At 50.4% G+C, this 23,772-nt stretch overlaps 1 protein-coding gene across 1 annotated transcript in view; it reads right to left on the bottom strand.

The window, feature by feature from the left end:
- Positions 1-22,333, bottom strand: part of LOC131674504 (ataxin-2 homolog) — a 50,308-nt gene extending 27,975 nt beyond the window's left edge. The window contains exons 1-2 of the mRNA XM_058953225.1: positions 22,218-22,333; positions 17,709-17,829 (exon numbers count right to left, since the gene is read on the bottom strand). Coding sequence (XP_058809208.1) covers positions 17,709-17,829; positions 22,218-22,333 — 237 coding nt within the window. The remainder of the gene's footprint in view (positions 1-17,708; positions 17,830-22,217) is intronic.
- Positions 22,334-23,772: the final 1,439 nt, after the last annotated feature.

Genomic DNA, 23,772 nt, shown 5'->3' on the forward strand with positions numbered 1-23,772 from the left:
TAGCTCCTGGCTGCTCTGTTCATTGATCCTGCACGTAGAATGCACCGGAGCGTGCATATGGTGGCTGGGCGTATGTGTGCGTACGAACCCTCCCCAAGTGGTGGTGGTGGCGGCGGGCTGCGGCTCTTTGTGCGAGAGCAAGGACTGCGCGACCCCAGCCGACTGCACCCTCTCTGCGTACATATCTACCGTAGCCACGGCTATGCTGTGCCATTTACGAATTTAAATGCACTTGCCTTATGCCTATTCATGCATTTTGTTTGTGTTTTCCTGTTTCGAGCTTTGAATATGCAAGCTGTGGGCTTTTGACTCGCGCCGCGATTGGATTTCCAATAATTTTGTAAAGAGCTCCAACGACAGACGCCACGCCGCATCGAATGTTTGGGTCGTACAAGTATATAACGCGCGAGCAAGAAGGAAGTATGCGAGAGAGGTAAAGTGAAATAAATGCGGTCGGAGATGATGAAAGAAGCAAGAGAGACAGGTAGCAACAGGTTGCAAGTAGAATGCACGAGTGACAAGGCGGCTGTAGGATGCCTTCGAGCGTCTCCGTTTGCTCTCTCGCGCGCGCTCTTTTATTAACTGCACACGGATCATTCAACAAGACGCATGCTAAATGCACTGATTATCACCTGGCTTTCATAGTGCCGCACCAGATCCGCTATAGTTATTAATTTAAAATTAATTCAGCTGTAAAATATGTACCTTCATAAAGTTTATGCCTCTATAAAGGTGGTTTGATCATTTTATCGTTACGCTTTCCTTCTCAGTGCTGTCCTCATTTCCCTCCTGGAATTATCATTAAAATCATTGCCACAACAATTTTCTTCGTTTCAACGGGCAAAATTCATTTGAAAATCAAACTTAATTACTCATTTACATGTAAGTTCGTTACGATTTTTCTGATCACTGTGCAACATGAAAGCCACAATCTGTACTGCTCGAACGAGAGCAAACAAACTAATGGGATGCGACGGAGGAAAGAGTTAGCCTGAATGAACAGTGGAAGAACTGAAAGTAAAATTTTGTGCAGAACGGCTTGAATTAGCGAATTATTTTTTTGCTTAATTTGCTCTCTTTCCGAATTGATATAACTCGAACATTGGGACCACAAACATTTTTCGCCAAAAGAGTGCGGAATGATTCAATTATAATTGACGAAGCAAACGTGAAAATGTTGTTGTAAATAAGGCTCGTATGAACGAATTGCAATCGATCGTTTTTTGAAATTGGCTTTGAAAAGGACACACACACGTAATGTATATATATATATATATATTGCAGTGAAGAAAAGGCAAAGCTAGCTAAAAGCTTCCGAAAAAATGCGAGAGTTCGAAATGCTGTCACGGAGGCGAAAAGCAAGAGGATAAAAACAAGGGCGAGCGCGGTGGCGGTGGTAGAACTCTCTAGGGGGGAAGTAGAAGCGAAATGCAGATAGCGAAAAATTTACGGAAATGAAGAAGACAGAGGCTCGCGGTCGGGCTGAACGTGGGAGTGAGAGGAAGAGCCACAGCAGCAGATCCGGCATTCGTGGAAACTTTCTAATTTGCCAGATCCCGCTCGAGGGCGCGTTACTATATCTTTTCTCCTACCCTTCTTCCCTTCTCACTCCACCAGTACGTGGATTTAATCCAGCAGCTCATCCATTCTCACACTATTAGTAAAATAAAAGGTAGCATCAAAGTTATGCTCGCGGATAATTAGGTGTGTGCGGCTAAGAAGATGGGCCTCCGTATGATACTGGTGAGTCGTAAAGTGAGTCGCGCGAAACGGGACACGCTCGGAAGGAAGGCGACGGTATGGGGAAGGACAGGGGGGCGAAAGGGGAGCCAGTATTAAGACCGTTGAGCAGACGATCCTAGGGCGCTGCGTTAATTTCCATAAATATACCGCAAGCTCTCGTGTGACCTCGTTGCGAATTAAAGCCCATTTATTTGACACCGATATCACGTTTCGCGCTGTAATTGCACGCAGTGGCGCCCGCAAGCGTATGGTTTATCGCATACACATAGCCGGTGAGAGAAAGAGAGAGAGAGAGAGAGAGAGAGAGAGAGAGAGAGGGCGAAAGGTGGGGGGAGGGGGGGGGGGGGGCAGACTCGAATATGATAATGCGGCAAACGAGCCGGAAAAGAGCCGGCGCCCATTAAATTTTTCTCCGGCGCAATTATCGCCGAGCTGCTATCTGGCTTGTCTACGCTTTTTTTTTTCTTCTGCTGCTTCTGCTGGTGCTCTTGTGTGGGGATGTATGCGCATGCAAAAATGAGGATTATTCGCCACGACGAGGTCGACGACAACGACGACAACGACGACGACGGCGGTAGCGGCCGCGCGGCAACGGAGGACGACCTTTATTAGCGAGCTACCCGAGAGCTAACCATTGTGCCTGGCTCTTATCAAGCTTGCCTTTGGCTTTATTTTCTTTCGGATTTTCCTTTTCTTGGCTATACACGCTCGCTCTGTGTACACACAATTTTTCAAGCTGCCGCTTGAGCGAATTTTTCATGTTACTTTTAATGCGAATATTAGTGGATACCTGCTGCGTTTTATCTCGTTCATTTGCCTGCTTACTGCGATTGCCTTGAATTATGCCACATGAATTAAAATAAAAAACGCAAAAGTTTGGAAGCTTTACGTGTCCGTTTGCTTGTTATTGACGAGATCGTTGAGATGATACGGCGCGAGTGAGCGAGCGTACCAAGAGTATCCCGAGGCAGCAGGAGGGCCATAAATATGAGATAAGTTAGTTGGCGACAGAAAAATGTATTTGTTGCTTAAGGGCGATAAACATACATCATAGGGGAGAGCGGTGGCGGGCAAGACGGCGGCAAAAGAGGCAAGTGGCTCGCGTATCACTTCATAAAGTGGAAAAGTTTGGCTGTGCCTAGCCCTCGGCACACGGGAGCACGAGGCAAATCGAATCATCCCCTTTCTTCTCGTTTCCTGGCTCGCTCGCCGGCCATTCTCGTGCATTTCTTTCTTTTTCTTTTTTTTCCTCGGGCAGCCCCGCGTGCGCGTCGCCGCATGCTACGCTCGCCCAGCTACTTTCGGATTTCCAGAGACGCGAATCCAGCGAGAAACAGTCGCTGGGCTTTGCCGAAATAAAGTCGAGGCGCAGACCGAAAAAAGGCATGGAGCGCCAGGGCTACGCGTCCTCTCTTTCCCGTTGTCGAGCTACGTGGAAATAAAATGAGTCTTGTTTTCATTTATCCGCTGTTATCCTTCGTCGAAAGGATTTTTCCGTGCGCAACGACTCTAGCGCCGTAAGCCGCTACCCAATTAGCTGTAGCTCGTGGCTCGCAGTGACTGCACTTCTTGGCCGAAAAGCAAGATTTCTGAATAAAGTCCTTCCACACGCACACACGTTGCGAAGGCTTGGCTAGCATTCGGCGGGCTGTTTCAGCAGGCCGCCGAAGGAAAATGAACCGATCGGTCCGGGATCGGGATCGCGATCGGGAGCGAGCCAGCGACGGAAGCGGAGACTTGGAAGAAAAGCACGCGACGAATGCAGCAGAGGGGCGCGTGCGCGCGCAGGCAACGCATGCAGCGGGCGGCGATATCCAAAGCAGCGGCGCATCCATAAATCGTAGCTCGCCTTCTCTCTCTCGCGCGCGCGCAAGTAGACTGGATCGTACGTATATGAGCGAGCGGGCGGTGAACGGGAGGACAATTCGAATTCCATCGTCGGCGCGAGCGCGTCTCGCGCGTCAGACCGCGGATTCACGCGGAGAATGCGATCTTGCCGCGGGGGCGGGCAAAAAGCCCGGCCCTTCTAATTGCGAATTCTCGCCTGATGACTTACACTGGAATTCGGAGCCTGAGCTATGCAGTGCCAGCAGCAGCAGCAGCTGAGCGCCAGCCGCCAGCCGCTCGCATCTACCTATAGCGTCGACCCAATCCATGCAGGCCAGCTCGGAAAAATAGTTGCGCGCGCACTCTCTCGGTCCGGGCGCTGCTTCGCGCACGTTTCACTGGACGGCTCGCCCGGCCGATCTAATTAGCCGAGTAGAGTCTGCCCAGAGCGCTTCGCTTGGCGACGAGGCCGGCGTCGTCACGGTCCTCTGCGCAGGCCGTTCGTTCTCCGCCGATTTCCTGCCAATTCTCTGCCGATTGTGCGGGCGCGCGTGATTTGTGCACCGCTGGTTTGCCGTCCCGACTGGCGCGATACGACTCGCGGCGCGGCGTGCGACGACGCGAACGACGCCGAGAGTCAACGGGAGCACTCGCGTGCCCGGACTCCTTGGGGAGCGTCATTAGCGGACGGCAGGTTCGCAACGGCCGGCCACGGCCCGGGCAACACTGAAACTCCCTAATAAAGTATTTAGCCGGTGAGTTTCAGTTAGCCGGCTGATCTGTGGCTCCCTCGTCGTGAGAATCGATGCCGGAGCTGCCCAATAACCATACATCGCTCGCGTTATCACTCCCGCGGGATGTGTAGAAGCCGAGAGCGCGGCCTGCTCTCGATCTCGCCGCCGCCGCCGCGGCCACAGAGGCCGCAGACGCCGCAGACGCCGCAGACGGCGCAGACGCCTTATTACAAATGGCCGCGGCGTTGAAAAATCGCTAGTGCGCCGAGCTCACGACTCTTTCAATATCTTTCAATCGGAGGATCGATCGTCCGCTCCGGGCGGCGCCGGCAGCCACGGTGCTTACATCTTTTACAGCTGCAGCAGCGGCCTCTCTCGCAGCTATTACCGCTGACCGAGCCTCGGCTACCCCCATCCCACTCCATTATATTGTTTGTCACTAGGTGTCCCCTGCCCGAGCACGTGTTTACTAGATTTTTATTACCATCTGGTGAGCGCTCTCCGCGGAAAGCTGCCGGCTCGCTCTAGGATGACGCTTTCCGTCGCCCATTTGCCCCTTCCTCCAGGCCATATCTCTTCCCGAGCAGATAAGTATCTCGTCGAATGGCTCGATCACGATTCCTTTCGTGCCATTCGAATCGCCACTGCAGCCGTCAACTTTATAAGGGCTGCACTTGTGTACGCGCCGAATGTCCCGGCCTCCATAGCGAGAGCCTCAACGACATTTCATCCACGCAGCGCGATCGTCGTGCATTTTTCGGTCGACAACTCGTGCATTTGGATTGTTCGCCGAGGCACGAGTTACGGCACGTCCCCAGTCGGAATTGCATTCGCGGGCTGTAGCGCGGCGGCAGATCTGGACTCGTAGAGCTCGCGAGGAATGGAATCGTCAATCGATGCGGGGAAAAGGAGGGCAGACGGCGGAGCAGGGGGGCACAAACGAGTCACTCAACGAAGCCGTTATTTTGGTCGATGGGCCGAAGCAGCGAAATCGCGCTGCGGGAAGTGGCTGGCTGGCAAGTTGGTCCGTCGAACAGCGCACGGATGTATGTGCAGTGTGCAGGCTGCTCGGCCCGAGTGTGCTCTTGTCCGGAGACACGGCGCGAGGGACGCTTCCAGTGGCACATTTTCAGCGAGGCCGATATCGGCTAGTGCTAGCGACGGCGCTCCAGTCGGCTGATTGGGCCAGGCTCCGGGGAGTCGTTCGCAGTCGTTCGCGCGCTTCCAGTCCTCGTTCGTTTTCCTTACTTTTTTTTGGCATGCGAGATGCGCCAGAGATGAAACCTAATACCGATGCTCCCTTTCGCTCGACTCCGAGAAATTGAATTTCATATAGGCGGCGCGGGCGCGAGAAAAGGAATTGTAATTTTGCTCGCGCGCAGCCTTCGCGTTCGCTATCTCTCGTATTTCTCGCGCCTTTATCGACTTAAGCGCCCTCAAGCATGTAGATTGCTGACCTTTTTCCCCCCCCCCTCTCTCTCTCTCTCTCTCTCTCTCTCTCTCGCTATCTTTCCCTCTTTCCATTGCACACTTCTGAAATTTCATGTCTACTGCTGCTGTTGCTGCCGCATGGACTACACGAGCTATTCGATACTTAGATCAACGTTTTCTATCTGTTTTTCTCGACGGCATCATGCCGTAAACGTAGTTTAATTTGCATGTACGCGTGTATAAGTGTGTTGCTCGAGTTTCGCCTAGTGCTTTTCATCGATCTAATTGACTTTGCAATATCGACATACAAGGATACTCCATTGGGAATAAGATGCCTCGCTCTCAAGCGGCACACTCAATAAATTTTCCAATTGGGCTTTCAAGACTTGAAAGGCAATGCGCGCGGAAAAAGCTCGGCTCTGAAAAGCCCTGCAGCTCAGCCGTCTGAGGCATCACTTATGATGAGCTTGGGCAAGTTTGGCGTCTTGGACTGATCCGCGCTAAGTAACTTTGCAATCCATCTGGGAAGGAGAGAGGGAGGGAGAAGAGGGAGGGCGATCGTTGACCGTAAGCCTATCCGGTCGAGGCTCTTAATTAAATCGATAGCCTGGAGTAGGGAGGCGATACCGCCATTCGGCAAACACGCTCTCCCTCGCCCACTTTCTCCGTCAATTACGCCGGGCTGCTGTCGCGAAGAAGACGCTCGGGCACTTTGATATGGCACGTGTCTAGCGCGAAAACCGCACGAATTCGGGATAGCAAACGCGACGAGCGTCTTGATTGAGGCGGTGGCACTCTTGGCCCTTCGCGCTCTCTCTCTCTCTCTCTCTCTCTCTCTCTCTCTCTCTCTCTCTCTCTCTCTCTCTCTCTACGACTTGCAAGCTAGCGCAAGCAGCGCAGTCTCTACTAAGTGGATATTTACTTAAAGGCACTTCAGCCGAGCCAGCGTCTCGCAGGCTAATGTCTTGATTACAGCTCGATTGCTGTTTCCAACTGTGATCACCAGTGACAAGTTCAACACGCCCAATCGCACGCCCCCTATCCATCCAAACTCAATCTTTAAAGCTGTTTCAAGCGTCTATTTGTGTCTTTTTCGTCGAATCGCGCCAGCACAAAACCATTTTGAGGGGTGGTACGCTCTTCAAAGTTACTCCCATGCATTTTTGCCGGAATAAAAGCACAGCACGTACATACGCAGAGGAAATCGCATGGGCTTGATAAATTAAAGCAGTGCCCCGAAAAATTCAACGAGATCCGGCACGACTGGCTGCATCTTTGCTGGAATAGTGGCGCCGCGGCAGCTCCAATAACGCGGACGCGCCGAGTCGAGAGGCGCGGCCGCGAAGAAGCGATTCTTGAAAATTTCAGCAGCGCTCGCTCAATAATACAACGGCTTCCCCTATCTCTCGTTTCTCCTCTCTCTCTCTCTCTCTCTCTCTCTCTCGAGCAATAGCAGCCGCGGCAGAGCTGGATTTCCAAGAGAAGCGGCCCGATGAATAAATGACTGCAGCGAGCGTGAAATCAAGAAGCGTCTTTTTTGCCGGATACATTCCCCGTGAAAGCGCGCAGCAACCGATGGGTCGGATTACTGGAGGAGGATTTAGTTGAGACTCCACGCAAACTGCTAGAGCTCACTGCAACGCACAAATAGCAAAAATAACATTCGCAGCTGCTACTCCAAGTTAAATCAACGCGCATCGACGCTATACGCTATCCCTCTTTCCATCTCATTTCCTGCATAATTTTCACGCTGCTATATTCGCTCGGAGTACGTCGTGCAAGACGACAAAGAGCTTCACCGGATCAGCAGCCCCAGTTACCGGATGAAAGGATTGAGAAAGCCAAGCTCGCTTCTAGCTTTCACTTAACAACGACAAAGCAGTGCGCAAACAAATATCGTCTTATTGAATAAAGCCGCAATGCTGTTGTAAATTTTTGTCGACCGTAGACAAGTTAATTAGGCTATTGTTCTCGAATGGATCATCCGCCAACGTCGCCTTTCAGTTTCGCCGGAACACGCGCGCGCACGCCATGCCTCGGAAACGCAATCCATTTTCGGAAAGGAAAAAGAAAGTTTGCGAATTTTCCGCAGCGCAACGATTCAGCAGTGCACTGTCCAACTGCCTCTTTCGAATCTCGACGAGGGACCAAAACAGCGGAAATGCACGTAACAACTTGGAGAAACAAAATCGGAGGCTGAAATTACAGTGGCCTCGTTATAGCCGTAGCAGCTCCTTGTTAGCATTCTCTTTCTTCCTCGACGTATCGACGATTATGACGCTGCTGCTGCGCGGCGCCAAACGAGAAAGAGAAAAAGTCGACAAGTCGAGGCTCGAGATCGACGGCAAAAGAAAGTCAAAGACTCGCCTTCGTTACTGAAAGATTTGCGGATGAACCACAATTAGTTTCATTTCTTGCCGCGAACTAGAGACAGCGCTTGTCACCCGTCTTCCTTCGAATACTCACAGCTGTCTCTCGGGCGGCTTTGTTAAAAAAAGTCACGTAATGTCCAACGGCCGGGGGACGCATAATATCATCTTTAGAAATGGACCTACAATTTTATTCCATTCTTTTATCCATTCTTCTTATGGAATTCCGATTCAGTTAGAAAATCATTGTTTCCAAAAGAATTAATTCTGAGCTTAGTTGTAGAAGATTTACTGGAATAAATTTCAAAGCGAAAATAAAGTGCAAAGAATATCTAGAGCAAATATCCGGATGCAGATAGCAAAAGTTGTCAAAGCCCCAATCCTTAATGATTCTGTCTCCAAGTCTCCGAAAAAAGTGTGCCGTACGAATTCTTATGTAAGAACCGGGCTGTTCTGGTAAATGGCTCTCTTGCGATGTTTGCTGGTGGACTTTGTGCACGCTCACGATTGCTTTCCCGCTGCTGGCCCCTAGGCTACGGTCATCAGCTGACGAGGAGTATTTCCTTGGATGTTGGCACTGAGCCCGGCTGCACCTAATGTCTCGTTTTCAGCCAACTTTCGGCTATTCTCCGCCGGACGCGTCCGCGCCTCCATCGAAAAGAAGCCCCCAAACTTTTCTCGTAGAAGGTTAAGGCTGATTTTTATGCAGCCGATGTCACTGGCCCGCTATCCCACTCCAAAGTTCGCTTATTGAATTTCCTAGGAATACATTCTGATAAAAGCGTTTAATCTGCAAATAGCCAATCTCCTAAAATCAACACTTGGAAAATTTATTCCAGTGTTGAGATGACAAAATTTTATATTTTATTAATTTATTTCAAATTGGAAAAGTCATTTTGAGCATTCCACATTGGTAGCGCAGTTATTATTTTACTAGTTCTCAAAACAAGCCATTTCCTTGGGTGGCTGCTTGCGTAGATACTGATTGAGCAACACACGGCTAGTAGTACGAATCAACGTGAGGTCAGGCTATGAGCCGAAAGTCTACTTTGAAAGGACTGTTGTGAAATAAATGAAAATACCATTATACACATACACCGAATGGTATGACATAGTTGCTAAACTGCCCAGCAAAAAGAACTTCCCGTGAATAAATCTAGCTCTACAACCATGATCATGTACAACTTAAAAATAATTGAGCAATTAAGGGAGTCAAGAGACTTGGATCAATAAGAGAACAACAGATCGGTAACCCAGAGCACGATGCTACCCGTGCATGAAAAGCCAGCAGGAGAAGAGGATAGCCTTGCACAGTGCGAGATACGTGAAAAGCCGCCGTCAGATCGAACGAACGCAAAACCTGATATCAGGGGGAATGAAAAAAGGAAGAGAAGCGGGCACGTGACTGGCTATTAGCTGGCAATTAAGCAGCGGCAGCAAAAGCAGGCGACTGTATAGTAGCGCCGCCGTCGCCGGCGAGTCGCTCAGCTGACTCGAGTCGCGAGGGCAGGGGGTGACAATGGTCGAAGTGGCGCCGCGACGCCCGTGACGTCTGTCGGCGCGTCGGCCAATCAATAGCATCCCCATGGCAACGACAGATAACATCGGACACAATACACACATGCGCGCGCACATAACCTCGCGCGAGCATGCGAGACTCCTTGACTGGCTTTGACCTGGCGTCACTGCTTTTTTTCCTCGGCACGAGTCAGCTTTTCAAGTGGGCCAGCTAGTCACGGACTTCCGCACACTTGGCCTATCTTCGCCCGAGACAACCTCCCATTGCGAGCGGGGCCAAGCCAAGATAACGCGTCGTACCGCGGAAGTGGCGGCTATTATCTCGAGTTCGAGCGAGGCGTTGCACGCAACTTTTTTTTCCCTTGCTCGACCCGCTTCAACAATTTCGAGAGAAGGCTGGCTCTTCGAATGCGCGGCATCCGAGCATAACGTGTCTGCGCGGGCTTTTCGCGCGCCAGAGGAGCGCTGCGATAATACGGGCTTTGCGGCAGTAATGCGATCAACTCGAGAGAAATTACAATGAGCGCTTGACGCTCGAGCAGGAAAGGCAATCTAAAGAAAAGAAGCGAGAAGGCCAGGCGGCCGAGCTTTCTCTCGACGCTGCAACGTCGAGTGAGGTGGGAATGGGCTGAGGACGAGGAAAAAGAAGGGCTTCGCGGAGTAACGGCGCATTTCATTGGGGACGCGATTAAAAAACCGACGTGTTTCACGAGGCGCGTCGAAAGACAAAGAGCCACCGACACCGCGATAGATCCTAATCTCTCCTTTCATTGCCGCTCGCGCGCACTGCTGCTGCTGCTGCTGCTGCTGCTGCTGCTGCTGCTGCTGCTGCTGCTGCTGCTGCTGCTGTTGCTGCTGTTGCTGCTCCCTATTTTCCGCAATCTAGTCGAGCGAACAGTCGGCTTTTGCATCTGGCCATTCCCAGTGCTGCTTTGCCAAGCGGATTATCAAGTGTCAGGCAAGCTTTGCTCGATTAGACGACTGCCTCTGAGGGATGCCCAGGAAGAGGAGAGGAGCTCGTAATCAGAGCAAACCCGTCGGAAAAAGTTGGTGATGAAGCAGGCCGTAAAGCACACGCAGGAGTGCGCGAAGGGGGACAAAGTGCTCGAAAAATGCGTGATTTAACGAGATGTTTTCGCATTTCGCGCGAACTAATAATTTGGTTTTACGAGCTCGGGCGCTCGAGCGTGCGCGAGGGGCTGCGAGGGACGTAGGCGCCGCTCGGGCTGCGGCCCCCATTCTTGCGCCGTTTGCTCTGCTGCCGCTGCTGGCGCGCGCCGGCCCGACGTCCACTCGTATCAGCTGGTTGGAACCTCGCTGGACGCCGTCCAACCAGGTTAATATCCCTTTCTGCCAACCCTCTCTTCATTTTGCTCGTTGCCTCTTCCTCGCTTCGCGTGCACTGCCAGCTCGCTTTCTCCCCGCTCTCTCCTTTCGCGCGCTCGTCAGCTCCTCCTTTTTTCCTCCAACAATGCTGAATAGTCCTACCTCTCTCCTCCGCTCTTTGTTTCTTTCTTTTTTTCTCGTAATACATATGCGCCTCTCGTTTTCTTTACTTTTAACTCGAAAATTCTATTATCTACGGAGCTTCTATGAGCCGACGTAGATTTCTATTTGAAATATGGCATTCGTATCGCTAACGAGCTTCGTGATATTTACTCTGAAAATTGACGAACAACTCGCGGCATTTATATAGTGAAAAAGAAACCCGTTTCTTTTCCATCAGCCACGAACTCCGCTAACTCCTTGACCTTCTTTCTAGTCCTCGTCGAATAATCATTGCACTCTACGTTTTCCTTTTGATTTAAAGCTCGCAAGTAATTTAGGTGAAAAGCTTCATGTACAGAATGAATAATGCCTTCGCTCGATTGCTTCAAATTTTTATTTCTTTTCACTTATTGAATTGAAAAAGATTTCCAGAACAGAAACAAGAGCTCGCTCAATCGTGTATTAATCATAAAATTACTCGATTTTATTTTTGCCAATCGTCGCTAATACAATTATGCCATTAAGTAATTGAACGTTCAAACAGTCACTCGTGCCGGTGATAATAGACGAGGAAACGAAATGGTTCGGAGAATTAATTAAGATATGGCGCATATGGGGTTTATCCAGGCAAGCTAATAACTCACGATACTTCACCCTAATTCCTGTCCATAATTCTGTCTGGACTCGGCGCCAAACGTCAAGATACTTTCACCCCAACGCGCGTCGGCAGCGGCAGCGGCCCAACCTAAGCCAGAGACAAGCGCTCGCGCACTCCAAGAGAATTCTTCGATAAGGAACCCCAATAAATTTCAACGACTCAAATCTCCCTTGACGCATGAGCCAAGCAACTAGCCAAAAAAGTACTCGACGTATTAATTGTGCGCGCATTGCAATCTCAAAAGACAAATTGCACTCGCTTGCTTTTATTAAGAGGCACGAGTGTACGCTTGCAAACAAAATCCATGTTACGTTTTGTGCTGAAACGTAATAATTTTTTTTTCCTTTAATAAATTTATAATTTTGCAGTTGATCGAACTCGCATAAATTCAGTAGGCCGAAAAATCAAGGCGCTTGACGATACAACGATTTTTCGACAGTTGATTCGCGACGCGCGACAGCAATATAGCCAACTTGAGCTAAGAACCGAATTCATATTTTCATTCTCGTCATTGTTATTACTACTCATACCATTATTGAATTTATATTTATATTACATTTATATCAATTTGTAATTACTCGCTTACTGTTGTTGAACAAATGTTCGCGTATATTCGCCGAAGAGAAAAGAGTTAAACAGAGCCGACCAGAGTAACGCGAAAGAGCAGCTGAATTAAGGAGTAACAAAGAAAATTATGAGGTAAATCCTGTTCTAACAAAAACAATCATAGACAAACATATTATCGAGTAAGTAGTAGTAATCAAGATAAAACAACATCATTTCATATTCAACAAACACAAATCTCGGTAATGTTGTTGAGACATAACATTAATATGATAACTAAAATGTGATTATGTAACCCATCCGAAATTAAAAAGGTCGTGTTATAAATATTTATAATGGATTAAAAATTTATTAATACCTACACATTAATAAGAGAATCTAAAATTTTTTAAACTTCATCTAGTGCTCACGTTTTTAGGTATTCAAAAACTGCTACGCCAACTGCTCTTCATAATTTACAGAGCGCCGACAGAGGACACTCTGGAAACGAGAATACGGTCTACTAAGGCTAACAAATTGCAAGCGTTATTGCAAGACTTGAATGTTGTTATACTTTCAATAGTAATCGTCTAAAGAGCATTGGTTTGTCTTGGTAAATAATTATCAATGTCGAAATTTCAGTTTCTTAATATTTTTGGCGAGCATAACGTATTGTAAAAATACAGCAGTATTGGTATCGTATTGTCAAAGCGGCGCAAACTCAACATAACTAAATATTATTTGTTGACATTGGGATTGGAAGCTAGACAGTTTAATGTTGTCCAGTGATGAACAGCAAAGAAAGTTGACGAATGTCGTAGTAGGATGCTATGGCCGCGATGAGACGCGCGGCGCCATCTAAATCGCAACCGGTGGCGTGATACGTTGATTATATGCAAGGGTTGAAGAATATCTTTTATTGGTGTCAGTCCCGCGCCGCGTTCTGCCCTCCTTCCCTTCCGATGAAAAAGCAATTGCTGGTAAGGAGCATTCGTTTGGCCCGTGATTGGCTATAAAGCTAATATCCCTTTAGCTTTTGACAAATTGCCCGATTTCACGACTTATTTATTCTTCGCTTTCACAACTCTGTATAGGCGCCAGCGATATTGCATTGAAGGAAGTATAGTAGCGCGTTGAATCGACGTTTTTCGGAATCACACGCTCAATTTAACGCGAACATGAGACTCGATAATAACAAATAGCGCTCGGCAAGGCGTAGATGTCGGCCGCTCCAAGCTCAAAGGACAAGCAAAGTCCACTAGAATAGAAGTCACGAAGCGCATTATCCACGGGCTTGGCGCGGTATTCGCGGTAGCGCAGCGCCGTCGAGTCGTGGCATTTCGCGCGTTTGATTGAAAATTTCTCGAGACAAGCGGAATGCAAGGACCAACTGCTACGGCAAAGGATAGAAAAGGGATGAGGCATTATTTACAGTCTTCCGGCATCGACGTCTATACGTATATGTATGAGCACTTTTACGAGCGGCCGTTCGATCTCGGCCTCTATTTTGATAAGGTGAGTCATCTGTCGGTTGCTGAATCACTCGATTCGTCTTGGCCCGAAGGGACGTTGGGCCGAGCGCTCTCTCTCTCTCTCTCTCTCTCTCTCTCTCTCTCTCTCTCTCTCTCTCTCTCTCTCTCTCTCTCTCTCTCTCTCTCTCTGGCGCGCAATCTCCTTTTCTCTCTGGCCGTCGAGCTGAATCAGAAATGAGAGCATGCTTTGTTCGTCTGACAAGGTTATTCCGTGTTGATTTCGACACATCCAAGCTAGACATCCGGATTCGCTGGCAGGGCCATGAAATCAAACTTTTTTTGGCCAGCGTAAAAAGTTCGCTTGGCGCGAGTCAGGGAAAAGGCGAGAACTTTCAGAAATGTTGATCGACAGATCGGAACCTGCTCAAGTGATGTTCACAGCAGGTTGTACGTAAGGAGCTCGAAAAGAGGCCGGCGATGAGTTGAAAAACGGGCGCACGCAAGAATAGAAGTGAAACGATTGCGCGCGAATGGCAAACGTAAAGTTGGTTGGCGTGCGAGTAGAGGACCTAAACAAATGGCAGGAATAGCTGTTTGTTCAAATACAGTTGTGAGCTGGCGCATATTCCAGGGCGCGCAAGTCAGTGGCGCTTAACTCGCGCAGTATAACCTCGCTCGAAAAGTTTCAACAAAAGCAGAGCGCGCGGCAAGGCAAAGGCAGCTGGTACGGTACCAGTCGCGTGTTACTTCTGCTGCGAGGAGCGCGAGCTATATATGTAATCAGATGGCCCTTAAGCTTCCTTTCCAACTCGGGCTCCAGCGCCTTTGCAACTTTCGCCCTAGAGCTTCGGTTCGAACGCCAAGATTTATGCCCGCCCACACGCACACGCACGCGCACGCGAGCACGCACGCACGCACACACGCGCGCGCGCACACTAGCCGTGTCAAATGTGTGAGCTGCACACCTCCTCTTAGCTTCTCAGGCTCGCTCGCTCGTCCAGGACGATTTTTCAGAGCATCCGCAATAACTTGCCTGTCGTTTTGTTGTTTGAACGCGAGTTCTGCAGACGGGAATGTCGAGCATCTTGACTTTCGAAGAGCTTCGTTGGCTATGTATACTCATGTTAAATTGCCACGCGAATAAGAGCGGTATTAAAATGCTCTGAAGTTTGGAGGCTCCGATGGAATGTTTTCGCTGCGTTATTCAGAAATTCACTTTTGGAATGGATAAATCGCCGAGAGCTGCGAAATTCTGCGCGCTATCTCGGCTGGGCTTTGAGAAACAGTTGACAAAGGGAAAGGAGGATAATCCGAAATCGTAAATAAAGTTGCTTAATATTGTTCTTTTGCATCTCCATGCCAGCCTTGCCTCTAGAACATACATAATAGAGCGGCGGCCCGCTTAGGTTTGCATTGCTCTGGGGCTGCAAATATAAATTCAGCCTGCTGCTACTCTCTCACTCCGCGTCGGCGGCGGCGGCGCAATAACTTTTGGCAAAACAGCGGAAAATGGAAATGCAATGTTTCAAAAGAGGATTCTCCCAGAGGCTCTCTCCTGTTCGGTCTTCCGCAGGCAGACTCTTGGGGGTAGGCGAACAAACGAGCAGCAGCAGCAGCAGCAGCAGCACATTAGATGGGGTCGAGTCGAGTCGACAATGGAGTACATTAAATACTTTTGTATATGGGCCGTTTGTACATGGACGATGCGCGTGCTATGTAAGGCAAGAAACAGCCGAATGATAAGATAATCCCGCTGAAAGCAAATAGCCCTAAGGAGAGGAGGAGGTGTGTGCGATAATGCCGAGGGGCCTATCTGCGATCGCGATCGATGGAACGCTCACCGAGCGGAAGCACCCGACGCCCCCTTCGACCCCACGACGATATTTAAATGTCAGCTGTTACATATAACGCGCCAGCGCGAGCTCACGATCTCACGACAGAGCGGCAGAACGCCACAGAAAGAGATAGCCGAGCATTTATGCGACCACGTAAAGCAGCCTCGGCTATCTCCGGCTCTTGCCCCCACCCCCGTTAATACGCCCGAGTGTATACGCGCGAAATGTACACACATGCGCGCACACGCGCAGCCGCATAGAAAGATACGCCAGGCCGACGTTATTAAACTCAAGGGCTTTTTGCTTTCTGTGCGCAGAGTAAACGCATACTTTGCCGCTCGCGCCTCTCAAACGCTCGCCGGTATATGCGCGTCTATGTGCTTATTTAAATACAAGAGCGAGAACAAGCAGGCAGCCGAGCTCGCCGCATCTCTGAATAAATTACTGCTCGCGGGACCGAATCGTAAGAGTCCAGTTTCGAAATCTATTTTATTCGAGCGCTGCCTCCCCATTGCAATATCTACCACTTGTCCGAATCGCTGTCGAGCAAGTTCGCACCATCACGCCTCGCTGTTTTTCATTTGTTCGCAAACACCACGTACAGAAGTCGGCTTGAAAGACCGCTCGCGGCTTGAAAAAACCGAGTGAGAGCAGCGATTACGTTACATTTTTGCATTATTCAATGCGAAATGCAAAATCACGATATTTAATGCACAGCTTATTTTTCCGAGCGCTAATAAATCACGCCTATATTAGGATTGATTAAGCGGATAAATGACGTTCTCATAATCCAGGTGGCCGGGAAAATGTTAATCGTATAGATGGAGCCTCGGCTAACAGGGAGGCTTTGGCGGAATCAGAAAATTAGGACGACGCAAATTGCTGAAAAACGGCCTGCGAAAAACTGCTCCGCTTGCGAAAACATCTGGCCAAAGTTGGACCAAACTTGGACAATTAGACTTTGGATTTGCACAATGAAGAAGTAGATCTTGCTGTATAAGCAGCCTCTTGGTCGGCAAGCTCGAGGCGCAAAGTTGAACGAAAGAATGGACTATTGAACTGAGACAGTGATGTTAAAAGTTGAGGTGCATTTACACACAGTGGTCCGGGTGGATTGTACAGCAGAGACGGAGAAAGCAGCGGCAGCAGCAGCAGCAGCAGCAAAGCGATAAATTGGCCCGGAGCAGTTTAGGCAGGCTGTCGCTTTACGCGCGAGGGTATATATCGCTCGGCGTCCAAGAGAGCGACGGAGTATCCGAAAAAATGGCTGGGCGCACGTATACGCCGAGAAAGTTAAAAAGGAGGACGACGTGTGCCCGGCATTGCAAACGAGCCTTGTTATTTCGCCAGCGCAGAAGAAGTACGAGCAAAGTCGAGTCGAGGTGAGGTGAGCGCGTGCAGCCGCGCGACTTTTTTGTCGACGGCGGGGCACGCAGGGGTAAAATGATTTATAGTCTCCGAGTTTTCAGCTTCGGAGTTGGCTCACTCCGTCGGAATGACAGGCCAACTAATTAACTGCGCCATTGTTGGCTGCTGCCGCGAAACTATTATTAGCAGCATTATAGTTATTTCGTCGTCGTCGACAAATGCGCGCGCGGACGTGTTTAGGATGCGACAAGCCGAAGCCTCTTCCGATTAAGCGCGTCCCTCGGTTCTCTAACTTCTGGCTATTAGCTCCTTTCTTCTTGGCTCTCGCTTTGTGCAGCAGCTTGTCCCTTCCAACCTGCTCGCAGTAAACTTTCTTTTGTTTTCCATCACGTCGCTGTGCCGCCTGCCGCCGCCTGCCACCGCCTGCAGTCCCCTCCCCACCCACCCCACCCGCTCGCAGCGCTTTGTTGCTCCGGCTTTTTTCTCTCAAGACAGCTGTTCGCGCTCTGTCTTGGCCGAACTGCCTGGATTTCAAGCGTCGATAATTAATCGTCATTACGTGGACCGGGGCTGCCGCCCTCCAAGCCAGCTCTCCAGCCCATCAACTCTGGCCTCGCGCGCTGACCAATTCAAATTCGTTCGTTCTTTCTTTCTTTCGCGCTCGACAGATAGCTGTCAAAACCTCCTGCTCCGCGTACTCGATCAATTCATCGATAACTCACCCTCGGACAGAACGTAATTGCACTCTGCTTGGCGATTAAATCAAGCTCCTCACCTGCAACAGACAAAACAAATCTACATGTAGCGTCGTACAACTGCACGTCATTGCACTTTTCAGCACTGCTGATAAGTGAAGCGCAAGTGGTAGTTAATAGATAATAAAGTCCAAGTAATGCGTCAAGTAATTCTCTCTCTCTGACGAAGGAACATTTCCGACTTGACTGGCACCAGTCCTTCATGAACTATGAACTGATTTCACCACTAACCCAGTTCCTACCATGAATAACATGCGATTGTTCGAACGCTATAAGTGTAATTGATTTTCTGAGAATAAAAATCCATCAGCTAATTGGAAGCTTTCTTTTCGTCGTACTATCAAAACGAGAATCTGAATATTGGATAGATCAATCGGCCCTGATCAGAAACAAGCATCTAATGTAGCAGAAAACTGAGCATCGACGAGGACTCTTGACCGCAACACGTTGGCACGAGGGCGCAGCCTCAAAGCACCAGGGCAAAAAAAGTAGCGGCTGCGGGGGCCACGGACCGATTATAATTGATAAGAGCGTGCACCGTGTCCGCGTGCGGTCGGAGCCAGCTTCTGACAACCAATAATAAATCAGTAACAGGAGCCGCCGAGAGCGAGGCAGACGGAGGAGGTACGAGTAGCCTGACGCTTGGCGAGCTTTTGAAATTGGAGTCCCTCTTTGCCCTCGCGCTGCTTCGGTTCGCTGCTGCACGCGAGCTAGCTCATTATGCTAGTTACTCAAGTCCTCTGGTTTTTCGAGGCCGGCATCGCTCGAGGCTGGGCCGTCCTGTAAGCTGCGCGAAACGCATCTAGGCTCTTGCAGCTTGCGCGCGAAACATGATAAATGCGCCCGAATTAGATGACTCGTGCACGCGTTCTCGCGAGTATGGCACGAGGCGCTTCGCTCCGCGGGATTACCCTGTTTAATGGGACTCGCGACTAATTCCAGCTTGACTTGCGCGATTCACGCGTCTTTGGCTGATGCTGCCGCTGCGGCTGCTGCTCCTGCCTCGTTTCAAGCGACTCTAATTTAATCATATGGAAATTGCGTCACGTCAAGACACGAATTTACAACCTCCTCGAGAGTCGAACCTTCACCTTGGCTCACTGTTCTTTTCAACCAAAATACCATTCAACAACGAATAGTTACTTTGGATGATACGCGGTTGTCAAGTTTATTAATAAATTTGACATGATCAGACGTCGGACAAACCGAAATAATCAAAAGTACGATAGACAGTAAAACTCTGTCGATTCAAAATATCTCGTACCGGTATCGGTGTGGGCATGACAAATAAGATGATCGGCTGGGCGAAACATAGATGTTAACGGAAGGATTTCTCATAAAAAGAATCATCAAACATTTTGGATCTGAAAAGCAATAAGCGCACGGAGAATCCGTAGAAAAAAAAGACGAAGAAGAAGTAGTAGGAGTAAGAGCAAGCAGTGTAATAAAAGGCAAGGCAGGCTGGCAGGCGCTTGGGGCTTACTCTCGATGTACCGCGCAGCTGCCTGGCTGCTGCTTGCTCGCGCCTCGAGTAGTCGTCTGAGATTTCGAACTAATTTCGAGCTCCGCACCTGTTCGCTCGTGTCGTCCTTTTTTTCTTTCTCTCTCCTTCGCCTCGCCCCGCACATCTCTCTGTGCCGCTGCAATACGACATAAGCGATAAATCTCGAGACCAAAAGTTCCGCTTGGGCCATTTGGAAGCAATCGCGAAAGAGCGCGAGCGTTTCGAATCATTTCGCGATCTGCCGTTTAATTAAAATCTGATTGAAATTTAGGCGCAGACGGGTGCGGTTAATGTATCGGCGAAAAGAGTTTAACCGGCACTTCTGGACCATCAGAGAACTCGGCAACTAGCTTCTTTTTCTGGCGGCTGCGGCTTACTCCTCTTTTTGTTTTATCTTCTTGGCCGTAGTGTGGCGCGCTGCTGTCGCCGCACGAACTTTGCGAAATTCGACGATGGGCGCGATTTCACGGGGAAGCCCTTCATTGTGGCGGGATAATCGCCGCGAGACGAGCTGTAGTATCAGATTTTCGCTTCTCATTCACTTGGTTTGCAAAGCTGCCGCGAAGCGAAGCGAGCCTCGACTGGAAATTCTTTGCTCCTTGAGTGGCTTCGCCTTTGCTTGGTTTAATCGGCTTTATCATCGAGAAAATCCGCACTGAGCGCGTACAAACGGAGCTTCGGCGTTGATTCACTTGGTCGCGCGTTTCAAGGCCAGAGCAGGCTCCGCGCGACGAGGCTTAATTGCAACGTAGCTGGGAATCGACGAGGTCGGCTAAAGGGAGACTGAGTTGCTATGGCAGGTAAACAAGCCGCCGTGGCGGCGAGCTAATATTGAACTGCGCGCGATACAGCTTCGAACGGAGATTTGAGTGATAGAGTCCGGTGGGTCGGGACGAGCCATAACTCGAGCGAGGAGCTGGTAAGTGCAGCGCGTAGTCCGAGATAGCCAGGCGTCGCGCCGGAATAAGGGAGTAGAAGTACACGGTGGAGCGGCGGCGGAGAACTCGAGCGGCCGTAAGCGAGCCAGCAGTAGGATGTGTAGACAGGACGCTTACCAGACAACTGAGTCCTGCCAACAAGTCAAGGCAATAATCATATAACCGAGCGCGCGCACGATACGGTCCTTCCGGGACGGCGCGGGGACTTTGTTAGATAGTGAGTTGTCTCCCGCTCTGCTCCTTGTCGTTGCATAAGCAGCAGCAAACAGCTCCGAGTCGGAGGGGTGGGCCAAGCCATTGTAAAATCACGTCACGTGATGCTTACTCTTCACTCCATTGCAGTGGGGAGTCTCATTAGACGCTTTAGACGGGGATAGGCAAGACGAGAAAAAATGAGGACTCCAAAGCTGGCGCTGCTGCCACTCCTTCGAGCCTTTCCGGAGCCCTTTTCTCCTTTTTCTCTCTTTCTTCGAGAAAGCGGACGCGCGGAAATGTCTGCTCCAGCTTATGCGGCATTCCAAACTGGCAGACTATTCCGAAAATTTCAATTGCTTCAAATATTAAACTCATCATTGTCGGGCGCCAACGGATATTTATTTTTTGTTTTTCACCGCAACACCCTCTCGGCGAGCAATATTAGTCGGAAACAAATGTAATTGCTGCCTGCCTGCCTGCCTGCCTGCCTGCCTGCCTGCCTGCCTGCAGACGACCTGTGCTTCCTATCGACTAAGTGTACTCGGCATAGTGCTACGCGCGCACGCACACGAGTCCAAGCTATAATTTGCATGGCATATACAGTTGTACGGTTGGACTAACCCGCCCTGACTACGACAGTCCTCCAGGCCCCTGTTCGCTCAGCGATAGAATTAGCAAAGCCTGGTAATGGAGGCCCCAGGCACACTAATTATTTTTCCCAGAAACTAATCCTCCGACACGTTTATGAGGCCTGGCTAAGGAGCAGGCATACCCTTTGCGCTTTGCATCCGACCTTTTACGAGTCGGCAAGAATACGTTTGCGAAGAATTTCGTGCTTACAGCCATTGAAAATTGAGTTGGCTTGGAAAGGGCTACGGAATGATGGACAAAGTAGGTTTGCTCCTTCGGGCTGGCCTTTGCACACGGATGCCCTTCGCATCGGCAAAGACGATAGAGGAGCGTAGACGCGCGGGAGCCAATTCTCGCGTCTCATTTCCAAATCCGTGAAAGGTAATTTTCGATTTCCGAAGTGGCGGAGTAGCGGGCTGAGCTAGGCGAGCGAGAGAAACTTGGTTTCTTAATGTAGCGTGAAGGGAACGGAGCCATACGTACGCTTTGCTGGGATTGCCTATAAAATTGCTTCCCATAAACTTGGACTACAGTTCTCGCTCGCGGTCGCGTTAAAACTTTTTATTTCTACCTGAAGCCCGTTTAATTTCTTCATTTGACATGGGCGCCGTGCTTGGGATTCCTCTCCCACTTATCGCAGCACTTTGATAATTTTACTTGAAACGACTGTCGAACAATTTTACGCGTCCCTTTCGGAGCAGCGACGAGCAGCAAACTGCTGGAGTTAGCGCGCGCCAATTTATGCAAATCATCGCGTTTATTTATTTGCGCGAGTTTTCCGGGCGAACGCCGGATAGAGGAGGCTCGGAGCGGCGTATCTGATTGCTAATCCAATTTGTATTCTCCCCCCCCCCTCCCCCGAAAAGCTATGACTTGAGAAAGTTTGCCTTGGCGCGTGCGCACAAGGCGAAGCAGCTAGCTGGCGCGAGGCTCGCTCGTTTGCAAGCCAAGTAAAAAGAGGAAAGCAAGCGCGGCGGGCAGGAGAGGAGAAGAGAAGAGCGGCTCGCTCGGACTCTGCTGATTTAAGTCCGAGTGAACTTCTGTGAGTAGCAGTCGGTTCGGCTAAGGAAGTTGCCCGCGAGAGTCAACAAAGACAAGACGGATATCATCGAGCCGCCTCGTAAACTGCGTGAAACCGCAAGACCGGCGCTATTCATTGTCAGGCAGCGTAAGAATCGCCGCCGCAGCGCCGCCACAGCGCCGCCACACCGCCGCCACACCGCCGCCATGCCGCCCCGGTCGGCTTCGCTGCTCCTCTCATTTAATTCTGCAACTGCAGCCAATACCCGGCCGTGCTCGCAGTTTATTCGCACCACCGCCGACATGCCCAGGCGTACTTCGATAAATTACAGTCGATGAGCGCGCGTTCACTCGTGAAACTGGCGCGCGCTCAAATCCATCCAAATATGTTTTCCAGGTGGGATTTGAGCAGCCGTCGAGAGGCACTCCGATCACTTATTCGGTCTTGCGCAATTATCCGCGCGGAAGATCGCTGCTGCCAGTGAGTTTGCACGAGAAACTACCCCCTCAGACGACTCTCGCGTCGAAGCTATTCGTCGGCGGTCTGGCGCTGCCGCGGCCACGTCTCCCCCGGCGATCGCTTGGCTGCGAAGGCAGAGGAAAAATCTGCATAGCGGGCAGCGCCGTACGAGACGATCGCTGATCCCGCTCCATTTGGCGCAGCCCGCTTGGCTTTGTGGTAAATGCCCCATGAATGAACGATGAGGTCGAGTCCCCTGCTACTTGGAGTGCCACCGCTGGCTCGCCGATCATTTCTCGCGCGAGGATACATCGAGCGAGTCTCGCCGATGCGTCTAACGTAACGAGTAGGAGAGGCGAGAGAGCGCGACAGGTGACAATCTCGCTCGTCGCGTATCGCCCCGCCTCCTGGGACTATTGATCCTATCCCGCTGCGACTGCTCGGGGACTCATCGCCACCTGCCCAATGGTGCTGCTGCTGCTGCATTGTCTCCGTGGCCCGGCGAGACGACAAAGACGCACGAGCTCGGAGGCGCAATGTACATTACTCGGCCTGATTTGGCAATCGATACTCGCTGCGGCAGCTTCCTACGGATCCTCTGATAATTAATAACGTCTTGTGGCCCGATGGAAATTTCCTGGACGCGGGGGTCGACGGCTTCAATTGAGAGCCCGCAAAAGCGCGAAAGCCGCGATTCGATCTGCGACCGAGCGATCGTTTCTATTCGTGCCGATGGAGCCGAGCTTACTTGGAACACGTCAGCCGGCCGGGAGATGAATTTTTCAAATTATCGACATTGAGATGAGGCGAGAGGGAGATGCATTTTCCTCATTATCAGGCCCTCGCTATACAGTCATCTCTTGTCAGTCGTTTCCCGGCGGAGCGGAAAGGCCATTTCGCTGACAGATAATCGTGGACATTCGTCTTTCTCCTTGGAAATTTCGCGAGGAGATCGAGGGATCGGCCGATGAAAGATTCATGACGCGCATCGCTGGTCCTATCAGAAATGCCGAGCGAACCTCCGCTCGAGAATCGAACCCTCGATTCCTCGAGGCTTCGATTCCCGCATACTATCCCCTCCCCCGCAGCTTCCTCCTGGCCCGGCATCACGCGCCATTCCACCCTCTCAAGCTCGAGCTGCTTAGCTTTGCATCGACCTTAGCCGCTCGAACGCGCCAATGTCAATCGTCACGAGGATGCTTAGCGATTAGCCCCCCCAGCACTATACTTGCTTTGGCCGCCTCTTATCTTTCCTCGCTGTACCCTTTACTGTCGTATATCGGG

Source organism: Phymastichus coffea, unplaced genomic scaffold, assembly GCF_024137745.1.
Source record: "Phymastichus coffea isolate CEN01 unplaced genomic scaffold, Cenicafe_Pcof_1.1 PCOF00250, whole genome shotgun sequence".
Lineage (NCBI taxonomy): Eukaryota > Metazoa > Arthropoda > Insecta > Hymenoptera > Eulophidae > Phymastichus > Phymastichus coffea.